We start from the raw sequence: 24,011 nt of genomic DNA on the forward strand, positions 1-24,011 counted from the left end.
TCCCCTACTTTCCATCTACCTCAGCTCCTCCTACTTTCATCACCTACCCACCTCAGCTCTCCCTTTCATCCTACCCTCAGCTCCTCCCCCTACTTTCATCTACCTCCAGCTCCTCCTCTCTGCTCATCACCTACCCTCAGCTCTCCTCCCCACTCATCACCTACCCTCAGCTCTCCTCCCCTTTCATCACCTACCTCAGCTCTCCTCCCCACTTTCATCCACCCTCAGCTCCTCCCCCACTTTCATCACCTAGCTCTCCTCCCACTCATCCATACCTCTCTCAGCTCCTCCCCTCTTTCATCTTTACCCTCAGCTCTCCTCCCCTACACTTTCATCACCTACCTCAGCTCTCCTCCCCCTACACTTTCATCACCTACCCTCAGCTCTCCTCCCCCACACTTTCATCACCTACCTCAGCTCTCCTCCCCACACTTTCATCACCTACCTCAGCTCTCCTCCCTACACTTTCATCCACCTACCTCAGCTCTCCTCTCTACACTTTCATCACCTACCTCAGCTCCCTCTCCCACACTTTCATCACCTACCCTCAGCTCTCCTCCCCTACTTCATCACCTGCCTCAGCTCTCCTCCCCACTTTCCTCCACCTCAGCTCTCCTCCCCTTTCATCACCTACCTCAGCTCTCCCTCCCCCCACCCCTGTCCACCTCCCTCAGCTCTCCTCCCCTACACTTTCATCACCTACCCTCAGCTCTCCTCTCCTACACTTTCATCCACCTACCCTCAGCTCTCCTCCCCCACACTTTCATCACCCCTCAGCTCTCCTCCCCACTTTCATCACCCTACCCCTCAGCTCTCCCTCCCCCACACTTTCATCACCTCCTCAGCTCTCCTCCCCCCCTTTCATCACCTACCTCAGCTCTCCTCCTCCTACACTTTCATCACCTACCCTCAGCTCTCTCCTCCCCCACACTTTCATCACCTACCTCAGCTCTCCTCCCCCCACTTTCATCACCTACCTCAGCTCTCCTCCCCTACACTTTCATCACCTACCCTCAGCTCTCCTCTCTACACTTTCATCACCTACCCTCAGCTCTCCTCCCCACACTTTCATCACCTACCCTCAGCTCTCCTCCCCACTTTCATCCACCTCCCTCAGCTCTCCTCCCCTACACTTTCATCACCCTACCCCTCAGCTCCTCCCCCACACTTTCATCACCTACCCCTCAGCTCTCCTCCCCTACACTTTCATCACCCACCCTCAGCTCTCTCCCTCTCCCTACCTTTCATCACCTACCCTCAGCTCTCCTCCCCTACACTTTCATCACCTACCCTCAGCTCTCCTCCCCACCTTTCATCACCTACCCTCATCTCCTCCCCCCCCTTTCATCACCTTCCCTCAGCTCTCCTCCCCACTTTCATCACCTACCCTCAGCTCTCTCTCCTACACTTTCATCACCTACCCTCCAGCTCTCCCTCCCCCACACTTTCATCACCTACCCTCAGCTCTCCTCCCCACACTTTCATCACCTACCCTCAGCTCTCCTCCCTACACTTTCATCACCTACCCTCAGCTCTCCTCTCCCTACACCTTTCATCACCTACCTCAGCTCTCCTCCCTACACTTTCATCACCCTCAGCTCTCTCTCCTACACTTTCTCCACCTACCTCAGCTCTCCTCTCCTACACTTTCATCACCTACCCTCAGCTCTCCTCTCCCACACTTTCATCCCCTACCTCGCTCTCCTCCCCTACACTTTCTCCTACCCTCAGCTCTCCTCTCCCACACTTTCATCACCTACCCTCAGCTCCTCCCTACACTTTCATCACCTACCCTCAGCTCTCCTCCCCACTTTCATCACCTACCTCAGCTCTCCTCTCCCTACACTTTCATCACCTACCTCAGCTCTCCTCTCCCTACACTTTCATCCACCTACCCTCAGCTCTCCTCTCCTACACTTTCATCACCTACCCTCAGCTCTCCTCTCACACTTTCATCACCTACCCTCAGCTCTCCTCTCCTACACTTTCATCACCTACCTCAGCTCTCCTCTCCTACTTTCATCACCTACCTCAGCTCTCCCTCTCCTACACTTTCATCACCTACCCTCAGCTCTCCTCTCCTACTTTCCACTCCCTCAGCTCTCCTCCCCTACACTTTCATCACCTACCCTCAGCTCTCCTCCCCTACACTTTCATCACCTACCCTCAGCTCTCCTCCCCTACACTTTCATCACCCTGGTAACACAGTCCAGGGATACATCCTCAATGTAGAGCTTTTTCAGCCTTGCCAGCTACATGATTACCTAGGGATGTGTCACACGTAAAGTCAACAACGTCCTACAGTCTGCCATTTACACCACTATACCCGCCTTCCACACTCTCTGCATGTTATTATGTTGCTGCCAACAACCTTTTTACAGACAACACATTGAGTTACCAGTGTTGTGATACTCAGATCATCATAGATGATTGCCAGGGTAGGGTCTGAAGGAGGACTTGGATAAACCAATTTATTTTGAATTAACGAAAAGTAATATAGAATAAATATTCTTCACAGATCAACTTCTCTCATCAGGAAAAGTAACCTGATTTTTTGTTTATTTACAGAGCGAGAGAATGATAAATCACATCTGTACAACTTCAGCTGCATACGGCGTAAGAGGCAGTGGTTGAAGGAGACGCTCGTGTCATCGTCGTCGTCGTCTGAATCGTCTGAATCGGAAGATGGAGAAGATGATGGGGGATCTAGATTTACAACAGCTGACCTGGAGAAAATGCTGCGGGAGCATCGTCTCCGTAAACACCACCAGTCACACTTTTACCAAAATGAAGAGGTAAGTCACCTGATGAAGTTATGGAGAATTGAGGGAGTTTTGATGAAGTTATGGAGAATTGAGGGAGTTTTATAGGTTGTTGATGGGATATTATACCAACTGGCACACCACGGCACAACAAGCTCTAAATAGTCGAGCAGCGGGATACTGTACCCTGTAAGTTACTGCAGAGCAACACCTCACTCACTCAACCAGGATAGATTCAGTGCAGTACTTTTAAATTGTAGCCTCAAAGTTGCTTCAAAAGTTGGCAAAGATTCAGATTCATTGGAACAAATCCTCCTGAGAGGGTTCACTTGTAACTTTACAGCTCAGGGAAATAACCCCCCAGGCAGCCATTGCAATTTAATTTCTTCAACCCTCACATTATATCTGGCACCATTAAGCTTTCAGTGGATCATCCTTGAGGGTGAAGTGTTACAGTATTTTCACTTTTTAGGTGAACTGAACCTTTGGTTATTACCAATAGGTGCATTAATGAGAAGTGTACTGTACAGTATAAGCTGGGGGACTACAGAGGCAATATTTATGACCAGGTAACCATAGGGGAGGGGGGGGGAGAGATATACTTTGTACAGTAGTACCCCGATTTACGCGGTCAATTGAACCCACAGGGTACGTACTGCGTTAAGTGAAATCCGCGTAAATGGAACAACAGAACATATGGGATTAATTCCAATAGAGACTGGCCCGACCCCCAAACTCCACTTTTTCCGACACAATACTTATGTTGTAGTAAAAATAACATCTAAATTTTATGATGGTATGCTCACACAATTAATATTTAAGAGAAATACAGTCGCCAGGTTAATGTCCATTCAAATAATGGACTCAAATCCCCCCCCCTCTTCCCAGCTCACTGGCCCCTACCTCTCTGAGAAATGATTGGGTGAAACACTAGATTTTAACGTTTAGTAATAAATAATACCTCAGACTAAAGTTAGGATAATATAATTGACATTTCTGGATTCCTTGCAGGTCAGGGAATATTTTGAATGTAAACTTCATATATTTTGCACAAAAGATAAAATATTTGCTTTGTGTAAACCAAATTATTACATTAGATCTAAAATTTGTATGTCTAATGCAAAATCCATGATGTTTATATTCAAAATGATCATCATATTGTAAGAATTCCAGCAATATAAATTATATTCTGGCCGGGTAATTTGTATGAATTTTATGAGCTAAATAAAAAAAAAATTATTCTTCACACGTATATGAGTAGATGCACCGCGGAAAGTGAATGTCCGGTTCTAGCAAGGTACCGTGTAAATGAGAAATCGAAATCGCGGAAAGTGAAACCGTGTAAAGCGGGGTAATACTGAATTATTATTATTATTATTATTATTATTATTTTTATTATTATTACATTATTATTATTATTATTATTACTATTATTGTTATTAATGTTATTATTATTATTATTATTATTATTATTATTATTATTATTATTATTATTATTATTATTATTATTACATTATGGTGATGTTACAGAACCGGGGCTACCTGTACTACAGTGCTGGTCTCCTGTCTCGTGTTGACAAATATCCGGACCATCAGCGATTTATGGCTGGATCAAGACGAAAGAAAAATAAAGAAAAAAGGGAAAAGGAGAAACTGCAGAAGATAAAGAAGGAAGAAGATGAAGAGGATTTTGATCCTGAGGTAAGACCACTGTTGGCGGTGGTGGTGGTGGTGGTGGTGGTGTTGGTGGTGTTGGTGGTGTTGTTGTTATTGTTGGCGGTGGTGATGGTGTTGTTATTGTTGGTGGTGGTGGTGTTGGTGTTGTTGTTGGTAATGGTGATGGTGGTGTTGTTGTTGGTAATGGTAACTTATTGAAGGTACTGTACTACTGTATATGACTGCACTTGGCTTTCCCCGAGCCTTGTGTGGAAGCCAACCAACATTCAAAAACCCTAAGATATTGTAGATCTGTTCACCTGTGTTGTTCTGAACTATACTTTATATGTTATTTGTGATAGACTAATTACATTGGTTGTATAATATAGTGACTATGTTCATGATGGTCTGTAATCTTTCTATAATTGTTACAGTAATGTGAACTGATTAGGATACTGAAAAAAAAATTACATTGGTGAGGGTTTGAATTAGTAGAACCTGTGTCATGCCTTACCTGTCATGTTCAGTATCTAGATGAGTTAAAGCTGCAACAAATAACTGTTTTGTCGAGGATCATCATCATCATCATTATCATCATCATCATCATCATCATAATCATATCATTATTATCATCATTTTTGTTTCATTTTATTTTATTACAAGTGTGACTATGAGTTAATATTCCATTACCCAACCAGATATAACCCTGCTGGTTCTGTCACTGAGTCGTTGTGTCAATTTCTCACATGATTGTTGAAATTAACTCACTTATTTATGAGGTGTTGACAAAACTTTACCGAAATATACCTTTTGATTTGCCATCTTCTCCACCTTTTTCAACACAAGTTATGGATGAAACACCTATCTGGATTAAGGATAAGTGATTAGTGAGAGTCAGATTATTAAGGTTATCATGAAGGGGTTAAGTCATCGTACTCAAGGGGTTAAGTCATCGTACTCGAGGGGTTAAGTCATTGTACTACAGGGTTTAAGTCATTATACTCAAGGGGTTAAGTTATCATACTCGTGGGGTTCAGTCTTCATACTCAGGGGCTTAAGTCATCTTACTCAAGGAGTTAAGTCATCATACTCATGGGGTTAAGTCATCATACTCAAGGGGTAAAGTCTTTGTACTCAAGGGGTTAAGTCATCAAACTCATGGGGTTAAGTCATCATACTCAAGGGGTAAAGTCTTTGTACTCAAGGGGTTAAGTCATCATACTCATGGGGTTAAGTCATCATACTCAAGGGGTAAAGTCTTTGTACTCAAGGGGTTAAGTCTTCATACTCAAGGGGTTAAGTCTTTGTACTCAAAGGTGTTAACACAGTTTTATGTCATCCACCAGAGTCCGTTGGCTCAGAATGAGGACAGTCTACACAGCTTCCCAGATGATACCTCTGATGACCTCACTGTACCAGTCAAGGGCCGCAACAGAAGCAACAAGAAGGATAAAAAGCCCAAGAAGTTAGATGCTCAGGTAATGTTTGTGGTGGTGTTCTTGTGGCAGTGTTTGATCAGGTTCAGTATCTTGGCCTCACAGATGGATGTATTTTGTGGTGAGGGATAATTTGTTTAAGTAGGCAGAATTGTCCTATAAACTTTAGCTCTTATATACAATACAGTATTCTTTAATTGACTGTTTGTTCCCTCACACTAGTTCCATAAGTTTCCTGTATGAGGCAATGAGTCAGTTGAATGTATCAGTGTTAGAGAAGGAAGTTGATGTTTTATTGGATGGAGGAAAGATAAGAATATAGTCCTCCAGCTTGACTCAGAATAATACCTGTGCTAGACAGCTCAAAGGGCTGTTTGGTGTTGAGTGTTTTCTGTTTGTTCAAGTTCCTGTACAGAGGGAGACTTGTGATCTCATTTAGATTTATCAGGACAAGTTTTTAATATCTGGTGGGCATCCCTTCAGGAGGTAATACAGGGCCTCTTGAGTTAGGATATGAACACCTTGACCCATGCAACAAAGGTCAGGCAAGAGAGTGATGTTGAGGAATGTTATTTTGTTATACTGTACAGCAGTTAGTCATGTGTCCTGGGCTGCATCTTACTTAGGTCTTTGGTTCATCTGAGGATAATTAAAACTCTTTAAGCATTCAACCCGGACGAGAATTGTTCATAAATCATTATAGGCTTACAGTATCTGAAGCATCATAAGAGACAGTACTGTAGTGTGACCTAAGAGTGTGTAAGAGTGTGTAAAGCACAACAAGCAAACACTCCCCAGAGTACACGGATGTGGTCCAATGTGTACAGTACAACACTGAACTGTACATTATATTACTCAACACAGTACAATGTCTTATAGCTATATAGGGTCATATAATGTTATTTACCTGCACAGTATTATATACTTATATAGGGTCATCCAAAAATAATGGTCAGATGTTAAAGTAACGGATTAAGATATAGACAATGTTTTTCACTGTCTCTTGTACTGACACACTTTAAAAAGGGAACTAAAGAAAAAACACAATGTGTCTGTGATTGACTGAACTTGACCTGCAGGCCCTGACCATGAGGAGACACAAGCTGTGGGTGTTGATGGCCAAGAAGGAAGTGGGGAGGTGTCAGAAGTCAAAAGCATCTTTTCGGAAAGAGGTTTTACAGAACTGCAAGAGGATGGCCACCGGCTGTATGAGAGTGTGCAGACAAAAGGCTTTACAGGTAAGTGATTCTATTTATACATTTACTCTTTATCTTTATTCTATCTCTCTCTATCTTTCAGTAATTTTTCTAAACTCAAGGATTTATTTTCCTAACTGAAATATCCTCAGATTCTATAAACAGTTTTTTTTTATGTTTATCTTTATTGCTGTTTTATTGTTCTCACATCACCTTATTAAGAGTGTCCCTCCTCCTTCCCCTGTCCCCTTCACTTCAACATTTCTCTATCTTATATTTATGTAAATTTTCCCCTAAAACTATTCACAACACTCAACTCTTCTGTGCTCGTACGGACATACACTGGGATAATTCCTCTGTTTGAAATACCATTGGAATTGTAAATCATTTAGTTGGGCCAGAAGTTGAAATAAAAAAATCAATGGTGGGTTGGATCACACAAGACTGACCGAGTTGTTCAGTACAGACACTCTCACGAACAGACGCCAGACCTAACGTCAACACAAAGCACTTCTGATAGGGATGACAAAAGCAGGAGCACCAATTTGATTTTTTGACCTTTTGACAACTTTGACCTTGATCTTGACCTCGACCTTTGACCTAAAGAAAGTTCAGCCCTTATTGTGTACCCGACATAGTTCACCCTTCATGTTTGGTGCAGATGTGGCCGAGAAATGTTGTATTGTACTGTACATGGTTATATGACTGTTGAGGGTACACACATGCACACACACACACACACACACACACACAGACATGTACACATAGCCACAGAGACATGTACACACAGACAGAGATGTGTACACACAGACAGAGACATGTACACACACACACACACACACACACACACACACACACACACACACACACACACACACACACACACACACATGTATACATAGACACAGAGACATGTACACACAGACAGAGATGTGTACACACAGACAGAGACTGTACACACAGACAGAAACATGCACACACAGACACAGAGACATGTACACACAGACAGATGTGACATGTACACACAGACACAGAGACATGCACACACAGACAGAGACATGTACACACAGACACAGAGACATGTACACACAGACAGAGACATGTACACACACACACACATGTACACACAGACAGAAACATGTACACACAGACACAGAGACATGTACACACAGACAGAGACATGTACACACACACACATGTACACACACAGACACAGAGACATGTACACACAGACAGAGACATGTACACACACACAGACATGTACACACAGACAGAGACATGTACACACAGGTACAGAGACATGTACACACAGATACATGTACACACAGGCACAGAGACATGTACACACAGACACAGAGCCATGCACACACAGACACAGAGACATGTACACACAGGCACAGAGACATGTACACACAGGCACAGGGACATGTACACACAGACAGAGACATGTACACACAGGCACAGAGACATGTACACACAGGCACAGAGACATGTACACACAGACACAGAGACATGTACACACAGACACAGAGAGACTTGTACATACAGACACAGAGAGACATACACACAGACACAGAGACATACAGACACAGAGGTACATACACACAGACAGAGACATAAACACACACACACACACACAGATATACATACACACACACAGAGACATACACACACACTGATACATTAAAGACACAGTTACATTATTGGTAGAACTTTGTCAGTTCTATCTTCCCAAAGTCATCATTTTTATTTTTAACTTGGATGTAAAGACATTTAAATGTTTGTGTCTATTTTTGACCCAAAGATCCACAAAAGTGAGCGGTCACCAGAGTTACCGGTGCTTCTCGATCAACCCGCTCACCCCACCTCATCTCGGTGTGGCTGACACACGAATTAAATCCCCACAGCCGTGTGTGTCAGTGAATGGCCAAATCCATGAATACCTGGGGGAGGGGGAGGGGGAGGGGGGTGGGTACCTTTTTTGTATGTTAAAAAAATCTTAAATTTTTTGTCACTACAATTTTTTTTTGCATTATCTTAAGTACCACAAGTAGAGTAACACTCACCATTCCCTGCTGGCTGTTGTGTAGAGCCTGTTCCTCTCTCCCCTCCCATTGATGAATAATATGATGAAAATGATGACTACGGGTATGTGAATGATGAAACTTATGAATATGTGGATGATGATGATGAATATGTGAATGGTGATGATGATGATGATGGTGATGATGAAGGCAGAGGAGCTACAAGTGCTTCTCATCTGCCTGGTAAAAAGAGGCAGGAGAGAGTAGGGGGAGGTTGGAGGAGGGTCACAAACATGCCGTAATCTTTAAGAGCTTCCACAAACATTCTTGGGTACATCCTGGGTGTCCTCCGTGAATTTTAAGGGCATGCTGTACTAATAAGTTAAGTTATGCTGTATTTTGATCAATGTAGAAATGCACTCTACCCAGATACTTTTTGGAGTGAGTGTACAGTATAGTAGTAGGCAGCTACCAAACAGGGAGGTACTACCGCCTGGGAAGATATTGGAAGCATAATGTGTTGTCTGATGGTAGACCCTGCTGCCATATGTGACCAAGTCCCAGGCTGATGATCTGACTTTCTGCCTCATTTACACACAATTGCAGGGTCTCAATTGTTTTTCTTACTATTGACAACACAACATACATATATTGTATTGTTTCTCACTTCTGATCTTTTTTTAATTTTGTATTTCTTTATGGCTCTTTATTATTATTATTACAGTGTTGTTATTATTATTTTATTATTTTCAATTTTGTATTTTGTATTAAAAATTTTATTTACCATGAATTATTATTATTATTATTATTATTATTATTATTATTATTATTATTATTATAATAATTATTATTATTATTATTATTATAATAATTATTATTATTATTATTATTATTATTATTATTACTACTACTACAGGTTGTACCTCTCTAGTCCGGCAACCTCGGGACCTGACCGGTGCCAGATCATGGAAATTTCCGGACCATGGAAATTCACCCTTTTCCTGGATAGATAGTGACTTTTGCATACACTTGGAAGCACTAGCACCACTTTCACTGCTTCATGGTCTCTTTGAAGACATATTGAAGGGTTAAATGTTGTACAATAGGTTCTCAAATTTCGCGAGTTTTTAATTCAATGATTTTTATTTGGACAAAAAAAAAACACTACACAATTTAAAATTTCGACGGCAGAAACTCGAATTTCGACGGGTTTGAGCGGCCCGCCAACGTTCAGACATGCACAATTGTGTAAACGGCGTCATTTCTCTATGTACAAAAGATTCATTATTGTTTATTACTGAATGTCTTTTTGATTGAATTAATGTTTATGTGTGCAAAATGAACAATACAATTCATTAATAATACGTAGAAAATTAAAACACACGAGGAGACGAGACGGCATTGTTTTGGTTAATGTTTACAAAACCAGTGACTGACTGGTTCTACATATAAAACTGAAGAAAATAAGACCCTGGTTGTGGCTGTAGTAAAATTAATGTAAAAAATTAATATGGTTGTTTTAAGTAATGTTATTTAATGTTAATAAATGGAACAATGGAAGTAGCTAACCATTAATGGTAAAAAAAAAGTGAGATCGCGTATGTAAGTGCGCACATGTGAAAACATATCGTCATTACTCTACATAAGAATATGAAAGCAACATTTATTTACTGTTCATATCTATTTTAATTAATGTTTCTGAATTTAAAACAAAAATTCTACCCACCAGTGGTGGTAAAGTTGAAAACATAAGGACAGCCAATGTTGTTGTGTGTGTTTTTACTCGGATGACAAAGTTGCCAAGTCATCAGGTTCAACTCTAGCTGAAGCTGTAGAACATAAGAACTTTTTCTGTTGTTTTTAGTTTTTATTTAACTTTATCTGTGTTATTTTCATTGATTTATTACAGGTAGTAATTTGGCAAAAAAGTAGGGTAAATAAGGCCAAATTTAGCCAAACATTGAAAGTACCAGACTCAAATTAATTTTCTCCATGGGCAAACTAAAATCGTTCCAGACCACGGGAGCTTCCGGAGCACAGAATGCCGGGCTAGAGAGGTACAACCTGTACTGCTACATTTTTGCCCCCTAGGCCCCGATGTGGGTCAGTGACCTGTGCCCGCGTGGGCTAATCCCCGTAAAAAAGTCACTGAAAATCACCTTTAGTATGCTGATACAATACAGTATATTGATGTATTTGGTGATGGGAAACAAAGTGGATGGGGGAAGACATTGTACTTGCTTGTAACTGTCCGTGACTCTGGCTGATGTATCTTTTATTACAGAGCCAGAAGACTGTGAAGGACAAAGTGTGGATGCTCAAGAGACTCACCAGAACAATGCAGGGAGAGTGGAAAAAGTTTGATCGCATTTTAAAAGAACAGAATCGGCGGGCTGAGAGAGAGGCCGAGGAACAACGCAAGATGGATAAAGAAATCTTAGAGGTGAGTTGGAAGTAATGAATATGATGTTTTGTTAGAATATTCTTCCCTTTATGTTACTTGTATTTATCTGGTGTAATCATTGATGACTGGTCTTGTACTGTATACAGCACTGTTGGTAACATACACAATGAAATGTTTTGGGTTAGGTTTACAAACCCAAATTGTCTTTTTTCTTTTTGTCAATAAAATATTCTATGCACGAGTAATGCGTGATATCACCGTAACTCAGACCACGAGCTATGAGTGTTAGTATGGTTGAAGTGAGTTATAGTGAGCTTCATTGACACACATGTGGTGTGTCTGAGAGACTGGGTATGACTGAAGTAAATAAACTGATGACCTTGGTAGACAGTGATGCACAGAGGTCAGTTGAAAGACAAAGAGGTTACATTACATACATAACTTGTTTCAGCATTAGAAAGTATTTACTAGACAGTTTGGTTACCATGGGTGTTGTAATTATAATGTATGCAGCCCACATCTACTGTATACTGTACTGTAAATATTGCTGTGTGTGACACAGGGGCTAATACAGTACACTTAGGAAGTATAACAATATGCAAGAGAAGATCCTAAAATATTTGTGAATCTGAAAATGATTATAGTTTTTGTTCCCTGTGTGTGGCGACGGCTGGCCCGGCCCTAAGCTCACATAGACAGAAATTTATATGAGGTGTAGAGTGAGTTGTGTGTGTCCTGGGTGAGCCTCAGGAGACTAGACAACATCAGTTCACACTCAGATCAGAGACATATGGTATAGAAGAACTTTCCTAGAGTTACGTCCTTACTGGGACTCAACCCCAGACAAGAAGGATGCTGCTGTAATGCTAAGTAAACTGATGGGGTCTTGCTCGGTCATGGAAACTCAACCAAGAAGTAAAGGGGACTGTTGTTGCTGCCCTTGTTGTGTTGTTTACATAATAGCAGTACTAGGTGGGTATTCTGCTCTGAATTCCAGAATGTATGTCGCACTTCTCTGCTTATCATTCTAGAATGTATGTTGCAGTTATTGGGTTAAGGTAAATAACAACACATGCATAGCACCAAATCTTTCCTCAGCACCCCAGAGTGAATGGTCAACCACGATGGGCAGTTGACGATACACCGGGATGTGGTCACGTAACATACATACACCAACAGTTCAGGAAAATGGAAATTACTTAATAGAGAATCAACACACTTACTCTTTGAAGCCAATAGTTACTCTAGTGCTTACTCTACTCAATAGTCCCATAACATTACATTATCCCATAAACCAGTAAAGCTTACACCCACAAGATAGAGTTCGGTCACTTACATATAGGGGCTGTTGATTCCCATTAACGTTAAATGAAAGTGAGATCAACTGAAGTAACCTTGCCTCGGTGCATCAGGTCACTCTACCGACCAGTGGTGTGTGACTCCAGTCAGAATGGGAGGAGTTCCCTCAGGTCACCTTTTCCCAGCCGGGTTGCGAGGTGGAATTAAGTTTGACTAGTGAGCCCTTACATTCCCCATGCACCCTCTCCACTCAACTGACGCGTCATTAAACGCGTCACCACTCCCTATATATATAAATTGGTCCTAGGCGGTTCACTTGTTGGATTCTGCATCTGGGGTGTCCAGCCAGTGAGTGCTAGGAGACGGATCTCATCGGCTCACTCCACATGTGCACCGGCATACAAGACGAGGCACAGTCAGGGTAATCGTTCAGCCAGCCAGTCAATCACGTCATCAACCTGGCTGTTAGATCCAATCCAGGTCAAGCACCATGTATCTTACCCGTTAGATGGCATCAGCCAGCTCACTCACTCACCAGTCACCGCCTCCACCAAGTTAATGCCACATAACCCTAGAATAATCCTCCCATTAGCCACTTGGAATACTCCTACAATAGCACATTTTTTCTCAGCTGAGAAAAGATGCCCCTCCCCCTCCTCAAGAGTTAGAGCTGATTGGCTGTTGCAAACCTGTCCAATATTTCATCCTGAAGTAATGATGTATTTTTAAATGAGTTTATTCCTAATCTTTGGCATGACCGTTTCTAACGAGAAAGATACTTATCTAAATTATATAAGGATATATACATTCATTATTTCAAACATGAGCATGTAGGAAGTTTATCAGAAATATTATACATGAATTAACTGTTAAACTCTGGGAGCAAATTCATGCTTTTGGAGGACTCATTTAACATACACCTGTACTTATTTTTACCCACAATAAAACAAACAAAGACAAATTACTTATCAGTTATATTACATTATGCAAAAACTAACATTTTAAAAGATCAGAATCACATTGAAATATTTCACGGCCATCAGCAGAGGCGGGAAATATGACTGCAAACAACTTCATATTTTTCCCGTGCAGTACTGTACAGTATTTTTTGTTGTAATGTATTTATTGGTATTTTTATTTAACCCTCACATTTACTGGTACAGTACTGTATATATTGTTTTAAGACAAATATGACTATATAACTAGTTTGGGGAACTGTTATATAACAGCTTTGGAGTTTATGGGTTAAGTTGTCAAACCCAAAGGGTCTTTTCTTCATTTATTTATAATAAAATAAAGTGTGTGCACTTCAACAAGGAGACACCGTAATATCACTGAAAGCTGTGAGGGCTAGTAGAATAGACGGCATGCTTAACTGGGAAGCTTGGGTTCCACGTCTATGCTTTGTGAGGGTCGAGTGATAACTGAGGCAGAGAGCCGGTTTCTTATGGCTGACCTAATCATCTTTAAGACGCTACTTGCTAGAGGAAAATACCCATCACGTGACCTGACCATGAACCTCGCAGCTCATGGAAAATTACGAGGGGTGATATAATTATACAACATAAATGTATTAACCCATATTTACCTAAGCACTACTGTCAATGAGACAGGGGCTAATACAACTACAGGAGGAAAATGCACACAACGTTTTTTTCCTAAATATCTCTGCTAAAATGGGGGGTGTGTCTTATATGGCCGAGCATCTTATATGCCGTAAAATATGGTATTATACTTGGCTTGTAACTTCCTCGGCAATGTATAAATTTATTTTAAAAAATATCACGCTCGCCCCTCGTGGGAAAACAGTTGACCATGTAGTTCTCTTTTCCACCATGGGGTGTGAAGGAAACCCCGGACAGTGGCAGGCAGGCTAACCCAAGCGGTCTAGACAGGCATGGCGGCCAAGCCACGAGGCGCAAAGCATCATTCAGTTCTTTGGCTACATCCTAACTTATATTTCACTGTTCTTTCCCAGGACTTTAATGTTAGAATTTCAAAATAAGACACTTGTATAAAGGAATAAAAAAGGGAGAAAGAGTTATTTTTTAGTTTAACAAATTATTGACAAAGCTTGGAGTACAGTTTGCCTATTCTGAGTAATTCAGTCAGGTCTTGAGGATGGTATCACTTCTCAATGCCACGCAGTTCTGTCTAGTTATTTCATTTCATATAGTTACTTCATAACCTCTGACTTTTAGTAGCATGGCGAGGGTTAGGGCACATGGGTTCTGTAATTCTGGTATCAATCTATTGGACAAGAATAAAGGTAGATGCTGAGGGAAAATGATACCCCTAACATACCCTAAAAATGGTTTATTAATATGATATTAAATTTGGTTTAAGATGTAATTAACATACAACTACAAGGATCAACTCCTTGGCTTTACTCTGCAGTTCTAATCAGGTACTCTTGCTTCTTACATCATTACTGGTTGTACATTTAAAAGAACACACCACATGACAAGCTTACATATGGTACCTTCACTAGAACTGTTGGTAGTACATATGGTACTATCAATATTTATGGGTTCACTACTCAACATGGGATAACTATACTTCTGCTAATTATCCCCAATCATATACAACAATAATACTTTGGCCCATATAACTGTAAGGAGTGCCCCAGGGTGTCACACTGGTGTCACCACAACAAACGGAGAGCGCTGTTTGGGTCGCTTACAGGTCTTGTGATATGGAAAGGTGACATCAGTTGTATATAAGAGAATGACAGGTTTAGGATCTATAGGTTTAAATTAAAATGTTCAATCTTTTATAGAGTTATGGGTATAAAAGAGTTTTGTTCCGGGTAAATATCTTTTCCACGTTTAATGACACAGATGTTTTCACTTTTAAGGTCTCCCTTGTATGATATAGTACGTACAGTCAGTTCTGCTATAACGCGATAGTTGTGTTCTTGTAAAACATCGTGTTATAGAAATTCGCGTAATAGAAATAACAGGGCTTATGGAGAAAATAGGGATAGGTGCAGATTACTACTCGAAATCGAAAAAAATTTAGTAGTTAGCCTAACACAAAGGATAGCACAGTCTAAATAAATGTTACATTCATATCTAATAATGAAATCATACAGTAAATGTAACACTTTACCTTGAAAAAATATGTATATAACTTGATGGGGGAGAAGGGTTTGTTGAGGTAGATAACATCGAGCTTCTCTTCAAGGGTTATAGCCTTTCTTTTACGATCATCACCGGGAATGCGATCACCAGAACGCTTCTTGGAGATATTCTTCTTTACCATATTCACAGTTAATACCACAAAATTGGAGAAATAGTAAGCAAAAATCGCGTTACAGCAAACAAGCGTTCGCGTTATACAAATATCGTTCCTCTATTCATAAATCGCGTTAGAGCCAATTCGCGTTGTCGAAACACGATGTTATAGCAGAACTCACTGTAGTTCATTTCCCCTGTGTGTTAATAAAGCTTAATCACTGAGTTACTGTATTGTACTGTTTATAATTTTAATTAGAATGACCTGGGGAAAAGGTTTAGGTATTTATTGTTTTAGTTTGTGGTTAATATTGTGTGTTGTGTTTGGTCAGGTTAAGAGGCAACAGCGGAAGGTGAACTTCCTCATCACTCTCCCAGAACTGTACGCTCACTTTATGAAGAACAAGATGGGGTCAGCGTCTCTGGAGGATGAAGATACCAGCAGCATCCTCAAGCAGTTGGAGGATGATGGGTCTATGCCTTCATCGTCAATTGATGATTATGACTGGTAATTTTATTCATTTTTCTAAACCGTTCTAATTTTTAATTTACTGCAAGTCTAAGTCAGTCCCCCGCCCCCCGCCCAGTAATTTTGACCACCATTTTGCTGAAAAATCACATTAAAAAATTAATTAAAGTTACCAATACTTGTTAACAGTGTACTGTACTTACATTGTAGCGGCTGAATTTTGAGATTATTGGAGCAGACAAATCTTGATGAATCTTGACTTGGAGGACAAAGAGGAGCTGCTTAAACTTACTTTACTGTAGTTTCACTTATACTATTTATTTTCACTTCAATTTATCTGTACAATTACACTTAAAACTAGCATTTATCTCTTGGTTTAATCACTGTTGGAATCAAGGACGTAAGGTGGCATATCAGAGGTTACTACCAATTCTGAAATTGAGTCAATGTTTATGGGTCAAAATAATAGACACTTGTCATCTTGAAATGTATTTAATATCCTTGATCACAATACATGTCCAGACACTCTGTAAAAGCAATAGTCTTATCAACTAAACATTACACAAGTAGTATTATCAATGACTGAGGTGTAGGGTGAGTGATGGCAGACACACGCACCCTAGTCCAACTAATGGGGGCTTCTGACCAATGGAAGTTCCTCTTTGGGGGTCTTACTGTATTTCATTTTGATGCCATCAACTTAAAAGCAAATAGTACTGGTACTGTACTGTACTGTACTGTACTGTACTGGTATTGTACTGTACTGTACTGTACTGTACTGTACTGGTATTGTACTGTACTGTACTGTACTGTACTGGTATTGTACTGTACTGTACTGGTATTGTACTATACTGTACTCTACTGGTATTGTACTGTACTGTACTGTACTCTACTGTACTCTACTGTACTCTACTGTACTCTACTGGTATTGTACTGTACTGTACTCTACTGTACTCTACTGTACTCTACTGTACTCTACTGGTATTGTACTGTACTGTACTGTACTCTACTGTACTGTACTCTACTGTACTCTACTGGTATTGTACTGTACTGTACTGTACTGTACTGTACTGTACTGTACTGTACTGTACTGTACTGTACTGTACTGTACTGTGTCACAACTCTTGCTAATAAAGTATAACTTGTTTGTGTCACAATAATTATCTCGGTAGTTGCAGGCAGTCTTCATTGTCCTGTTGTTCATCTTTTCATAATAAAATGATTGTAATTGTTTGTTTCATTTGGGTCCAATTTGTTGAACTGTTTAAGAGTTAAGACAATCTGTCATGGTAGTTAAGTAGTCCAGTTTGTTGAGTGGTCAGTCACTTTTATTGTTAAATAACATTCGGGACAAGGCTCGAGTGGTTTAGTCTGGTATAGGGAGGGATTTTGTGTGAATAGTGTTTCAGTTGCAGAATATTTTGGGTGAGAAAAAGCTTTTAGAACAGAACAGAACAGAAGCTATCAAGCTTCATGCATATAACACATAGAGCAGCAGTACACAGTGGATGTTACCTCAAACGACTGTTGAGAATCTTTCAGCCAACAGACTTTTCTGTAGTGTCACCTGGGCAGACTTGTTCTTGTGAAGCAGAGGGACACTAATCCTATGTCTGTCCAGGTGTTTATACTGTACCAAGATGTGCTCTCAACTTCTCTGGGTTATCAACACACTGGGACCATCCTGCACAACTCCCTCCCCCCCAAGTTGAGTAAAGTCTCAACTATCACCACATCTGCTGGTCTGGCTGCAGACTCTATGATCAAATATCACATTAGAGAAGAGCTTCAAAAATGAACAAAATCAGTTTTTTCTCTATACATGTAAAAAGTTGGCAGTCATTAATACTGCCAACTTCTGTGGGGGAAATACCTCCCTTAACACCAGTCCACTCTGACACATTCACACCAACACATACTTAAAGCTTAACTCCTTCAGTACAGGGATGCCACTTTTAATATTTTATTTGGCCAACACCAGATGATTTTATGAGCTCAGAGGGGAGCCCATACACAAGGGGTTAGATGGATATTATCAAGCCATCTACTCTCTCTTACCCTCCTCCATGTTTTACTGTTGCTTAATTAGATGAAGGATCCCTCCCTTTACCCTTTATTTCACCCTTTACACCCTTCTAACACCTTAATTAACTGTAACACTAATTTTGTACTAGTGTGTGTCAAGAAAATGCTTTAAATCTCTGATAATACTGGTGAGTTATATTACTGTTGAATCTTACAGTGAAGCCATGAAGGTTCAGGCCCTCAAGACTGCTCAAGAGGCTTACTCCACCCAGCAGGCCAAACTAAGTTTTTTCTCAGGGACTGAAGGCAAAATCATTCCAGGACTTGAAGGCTCAAAAGAATCCAAGGAACATCCACAACCAGATATATTTACAGGCATCCTCAAGAGCTACCAGTTGAATGGCATGAACTGGCTGGCTAATCTCTACTACTTTGTAAGATATACTGTAGTACTTTATTTTATTTTATTTTTTATTTACATTTTTATATTTTTTTTTATTTTATGTTTTTGCCCAGTGATCTAACAAAGTGTATGACAAACCTCAACCATATCACAAGCAGGTAAAATGTGTAACATGTCTTTTTCAACTGCTAATATTTACCTCACCAAGGTAGAAGTACAGTACACACCTCCAAACTGGATCTCAGAAAAACGAGGTTTCTCAAAACAGAACATTTTCATCCCGAGCTACATCTAGTTTTGCTTCCACACTCAGGCACAATCCCACAAACTCAGTTGAATGCTTGTGTTACCAACATTAAATTTAAAAACTGTGTGCCAAAACTATAATGTTTTTATTGATACAAATAAATACAAATAATCAAAGTACAGTGACCCCTCGTTTAACGAACGCCTCGGTTAACGAAATTTCGGTTAACGAACTGCCTTCCATAAGGATCTTCAATTCGGTTAACGAACAAAAATTCGGTTAACGAATTTCTTACGAACCGACCTCAACATGTTTTCGCTTGCACTGGCCGGGCAACCAGCTTTAGTATCAGTCCACCAATACATTAATCGGTTCTAGGGCTTAAATTCCTAACTATTTTAGTAAATATCAAGAAGTTGATACTATTCAATAATTTTAAAAGTTTAATATTCAATTTTTTAGTCATTTTAACAATTACTGAACATAATTGAAGGTAAAGTGACTAGTTTAAAGCGCAGCATCCAGCCTCTTAACACAGCAAACAGGCGTTAGTCTCTCTCTGTTTTCACTGGAGGTAACATCTTGCTTGAGACTCTCTTCAACTAAACGCTTTTTTCTGTGTTTCCAAGCAAATTATTGGTCATTTTGAAATATATTTTACATATTGACAATATATAATGCAGTACAGTGTTGATTTAAAGAAAATAATCTTGAAATACACCAAGAGAACTAAAATTTTATGGGTGAAATGGTGCCATGGGGTGACTTCTCTTCCACCCCAATGCCTTCTCTTCTTCCTTCTCCTCCACCCCCATTGTAATTCCCATCATCATCATCATCATCCAGGAGCCTTCTACATACACACCTCAAAGTAAGTGAACTTTTCTACCATTTTTGTTGAATTTAGGAAATTTTCGGTGAGCTGGAACCAATTACCCAAAAACCCATTGAAACAATGGTTTCGGTTAACGAATTTTTCGGTTAACGAACGACCTTCTGGAACGGATTGAGTTCGTTAACCGAGGGGTCACTGTATTGAGTTATTTATTCAACAGACAAATTATTTATGAACTCTCTACTTCTCTTAAATGTCGCTGTAAGCTTCTACAATATAAATACTGTAAACCCTTTTGACTCTCTTACAGGGAATTTTAAAAATCTTATACATACACTTTATCGAATGTATTTTTTATTTAAATTATGTATGTAATGAAATATTATTTGTTTTGTTAGTTAACCCTTTCACCGCGTCGGCCAATTTTGGCGGTATTTCCCAATAAGTGCCAAACATCACTAAAAAATGCTTCCATTAACATTTTAACTATTTTTTTTTAATGAAAAAAGTGTGAGGAATCCATATTTAACAATTAGAAGGTCATAAAGTAATAATATCTAGGGTAAATTTACGATTTTGTGGGGAAAACACTTTTATTTTTTTATTTTTTTTGTTCATAATAGTGGGCAATATCATAAGTAGATATGTCAGATAGCGTAAACAGCAACGATAAATAGTTTATCTTCCAGTGAAGTCACGTAATTTTATATTACTGATCATTATTCATATACTGTATACAGTGGTCCCTCGGTTAACGAGCACAATTCATTCCAGAAGGTTGCTCGTTAACCGAAAAACTCGTTAACCAAAACCATTGTTTCAATGGGTTTTTGGGTAATTGGTTCCAGCTCACCGAAAATTGCCTAAAATCAACAAAAAAGGTAGTAAAGTACACTTACTTTGAGGTGTGTATGTAGAAGGCTCCTGGATGATGATGATGATGATGATGATGGGAATTAGAATGGGGGTGGAGGAGAAGGGAGAAGAGAAGGCATTGGGGTGGAAGAGAAGTCACCCCATTGTGCCATTTCACCCATAAAATTTTAGTTCTCTTGGTGTAATTCAAGATTATTTTCTTTAAATCAACACTGCACTTCATTATATATTGTCAATATGTAAAATAAATTTCAAATTGACCAATAATTTGCTTGGAAACACAGAAAAAAGCATTTTGTTGAAGAGAGTCTTAAGCAAGATGTTACCTCCACTGAAAAGACACAGAGACTGACGCCTGTATGGTGTGTTGACAGGCTGTTTGGCGCGCAAAAAACTAGCTTCCTGTACTTCAATTATGTTCAATAATTGTTTAAATGACTAAATAATTTAATATGAAACTTTTAAAATTATTGAATAGTACAAACTTCTTGTTATTTACTAAAATAGTAAGGAATTTAAGCCTTAGAACCGATTACTGTATTGGCGGACTAATACTTCAGCTGGTGGACCGCCAAATGCAAGCGAAAACATTTGGAGGGGCACTCGTTAAAAACTCATTAATCGAGGGATTGCTCGTTGACCGAAGTTAAGAATCTTATGGAAGGTAATTCGTTAACCGAAATCTCGTTAACCGAGGGATCACTGTACAGTATATTGAAACCCTATGTCTTTGGGGCAAATGCGAAAATCACTTGTACACAGACGAGAATGTTGGTGGGTAAATGTGATATTAAAGATTGGAATAGATTAGTTATTCTATTATATTTGTTATTTATTGGACCAGAACACAATATAAATAAATATTACAAAGATGAAGTTGATTGTAAGACAAGGAAGTAAACTCCTTTGGGAATATATATAGCCAAAGAATAAATTCATATATATCCATAATATCTTGATTTCCCTTTCACAATTTGCACGCCTCACTCACTCACGTATTCCAGACATTTCTGAAAGGCAATGAAAGACATGAAGTTCCGGAAAACCCGTCTCAATATGCCATGTTTGGCTCTCTGGTTATCTGTGTCGCTCTATTTCCTCTTACATTATGTTTCCTTTCTCCTCTATTCATTATACTCTACAGCTTTCTAATACATTTTTTTATAGCAAACTCTTAAACTTTTAAATATCACTATATACCATTATTATTCTCTAAAACAAAACAAAACATGAACAAACAATGTCACATAATTTTCCATCATGACATATGCAAGAAATAATTTTACTTCCAAAATTATCTCGTTCATTTCCCTTATGATTTAATGATTATCACACTCCAAGTGCTAGTATTGCATCGATAGAATAAATACCATCATTATGTGTATATATGTATATGTATATATATATATATATATATATATATATATATATATATATATATATATATATATATATATATATATATATATATATATATATATATATATATATATATATATATATAATATAAATAGTTTTTAGTCATAAAAATGGGGAAACTGGGCGAAATACAGAGCAACAATGTTGACTCCTAGTGTTTTGATGACAGGAGCTTTAGCTTGCCCCAGTTGCCGCTAGGTGGCAGCATCTACTTGGCCGGCACATAATTCAAACCCTGAAGGACTGTTGTCAAGTTACGCGTTAACAGAAAGTTTTTTATACGAATGTGGACTAAAGTCGATTTACGCGGTGAAGGACAAAAATAAAAAAGCGCATAAAGTCGAGCCACGCGGTGAAAGGGCTAAGAAGTAAAACAAACATTCAAGTAAGTTTTATTGTGAGTGTGGCAACAAAACCTGTGGTAGTCTACTGGTGGGTCTGGGTAGGATCCATGACCCCCCTAGGAAAATACTTGGTCTTAGCCCCAAGGTTCCCACATTTGAGGATCTATACCTGGATTATATTCGCTTCATATTCAAATGCAACATTAAGCTGATAACTGACATAGCCTCTCATTACTTTATTATCATTGTTGTTTATAAAGTTCTGTACATATATTTTTAACAGTCAAACCCTTCTTATATATCCCCACAATATAGAGGTAACATAGTATGGTGTTAGCTCCTGGAACCTTTTCTTGTCCAGATCCTAATTCTTCTACTAACCTCTCCATTACCTGGATTTTTTTTTTAGCATTCCAAGAAATTCTGGGAAAATCTCCCCATTCCTGGTATTTGAGTGAATTTCTGAGGGATTGCATCAGCACATTTCCAGAAAATTCTGAAACAATCTGTATTGTACATTATTGCACCAGCATATACTCTGCCAAGAATATCGTTAAAGCAGTGTTAAGACATAAACAGTGATTACACTTACATACACTGTACTGTATATTCAGTAAGTGTGAAAGTAATGTACAGTTTTACCCCGCCTAACGCGGTTTCACTTAACGCGTTTTCGCATATACGCGGTGCCTTGCCAAAGCTGAACTTTCACTTAACGCGGATTTTTTCCACATATACGCGGTGAGTGTCCGAGACGCTATTTTTAGATTTGCCCCACCCGCCACCCTGCCTGACTGCCTGTTTTAGCTCATAAAATTCATACAAATTACCAGGCCAGAATATAATTTACATTGCTGGAATTCTTATAATTTGGTGATCATTTTGAATATAAACATCATATATTTTGCTTTAAACTTACAATTTTTAGATAAAATTTTTTCTCTAGGTAACTATGGTATCTTTTGTCCAAATTATATGACATTTATATTCAAAATATTCCTGGTCTTACAAGGAATCCAGCAATGTCAATTATATTATCCTAACTTTAGTTTGAGGTATTATTTATTAAAATTTAGTGGTTATCCCACACATCTCCTTGGGACGGTTGGTGGGGGGGAGGGAGGGACCGACCGACCATCTGTTACCCTGTGAAGAATTATTATTTTTTTTTATTAACTGAAGATATTTGTTTTAGCTCATAAAATTCATACAAATTACCCGGTCAGAATATAATTTACATTGCTGGAATTCTTATAATTTGGTGATCATTTTGAATATAAACATCATATATTTTGCTTTAAACTTACAATTTTTAGATAAAAATTTTTCTCGAGGTAACTATGGTATCTTTTGTCCAAAATATATGACATTTATATTCAA

At 39.2% G+C, this 24,011-nt stretch overlaps 1 protein-coding gene across 1 annotated transcript in view; it reads left to right on the top strand.

The window, feature by feature from the left end:
• LOC121867850 (chromatin-remodeling ATPase INO80-like) overlaps positions 1 to 24,011 on the top strand; it is a 138,244-nt gene that overhangs the window by 16,481 nt on the left and 97,752 nt on the right. Inside the window, exons 4-10 of the mRNA XM_042367973.1 lie at positions 2,569 to 2,795; positions 4,293 to 4,463; positions 5,765 to 5,896; positions 6,934 to 7,092; positions 11,359 to 11,517; positions 16,346 to 16,521; positions 18,725 to 18,941. Of these exons, the coding sequence (XP_042223907.1) occupies positions 2,569 to 2,795; positions 4,293 to 4,463; positions 5,765 to 5,896; positions 6,934 to 7,092; positions 11,359 to 11,517; positions 16,346 to 16,521; positions 18,725 to 18,941 (1,241 nt within the window). The remainder of the gene's footprint in view (positions 1 to 2,568; positions 2,796 to 4,292; positions 4,464 to 5,764; positions 5,897 to 6,933; positions 7,093 to 11,358; positions 11,518 to 16,345; positions 16,522 to 18,724; positions 18,942 to 24,011) is intronic.

The sequence above is a fragment of the Homarus americanus genome, unplaced genomic scaffold, assembly GCF_018991925.1.
Source record: "Homarus americanus isolate GMGI-L3 unplaced genomic scaffold, GMGI_Hamer_2.0 scaffold37032, whole genome shotgun sequence".
Taxonomy (NCBI): domain Eukaryota; kingdom Metazoa; phylum Arthropoda; class Malacostraca; order Decapoda; family Nephropidae; genus Homarus; species Homarus americanus.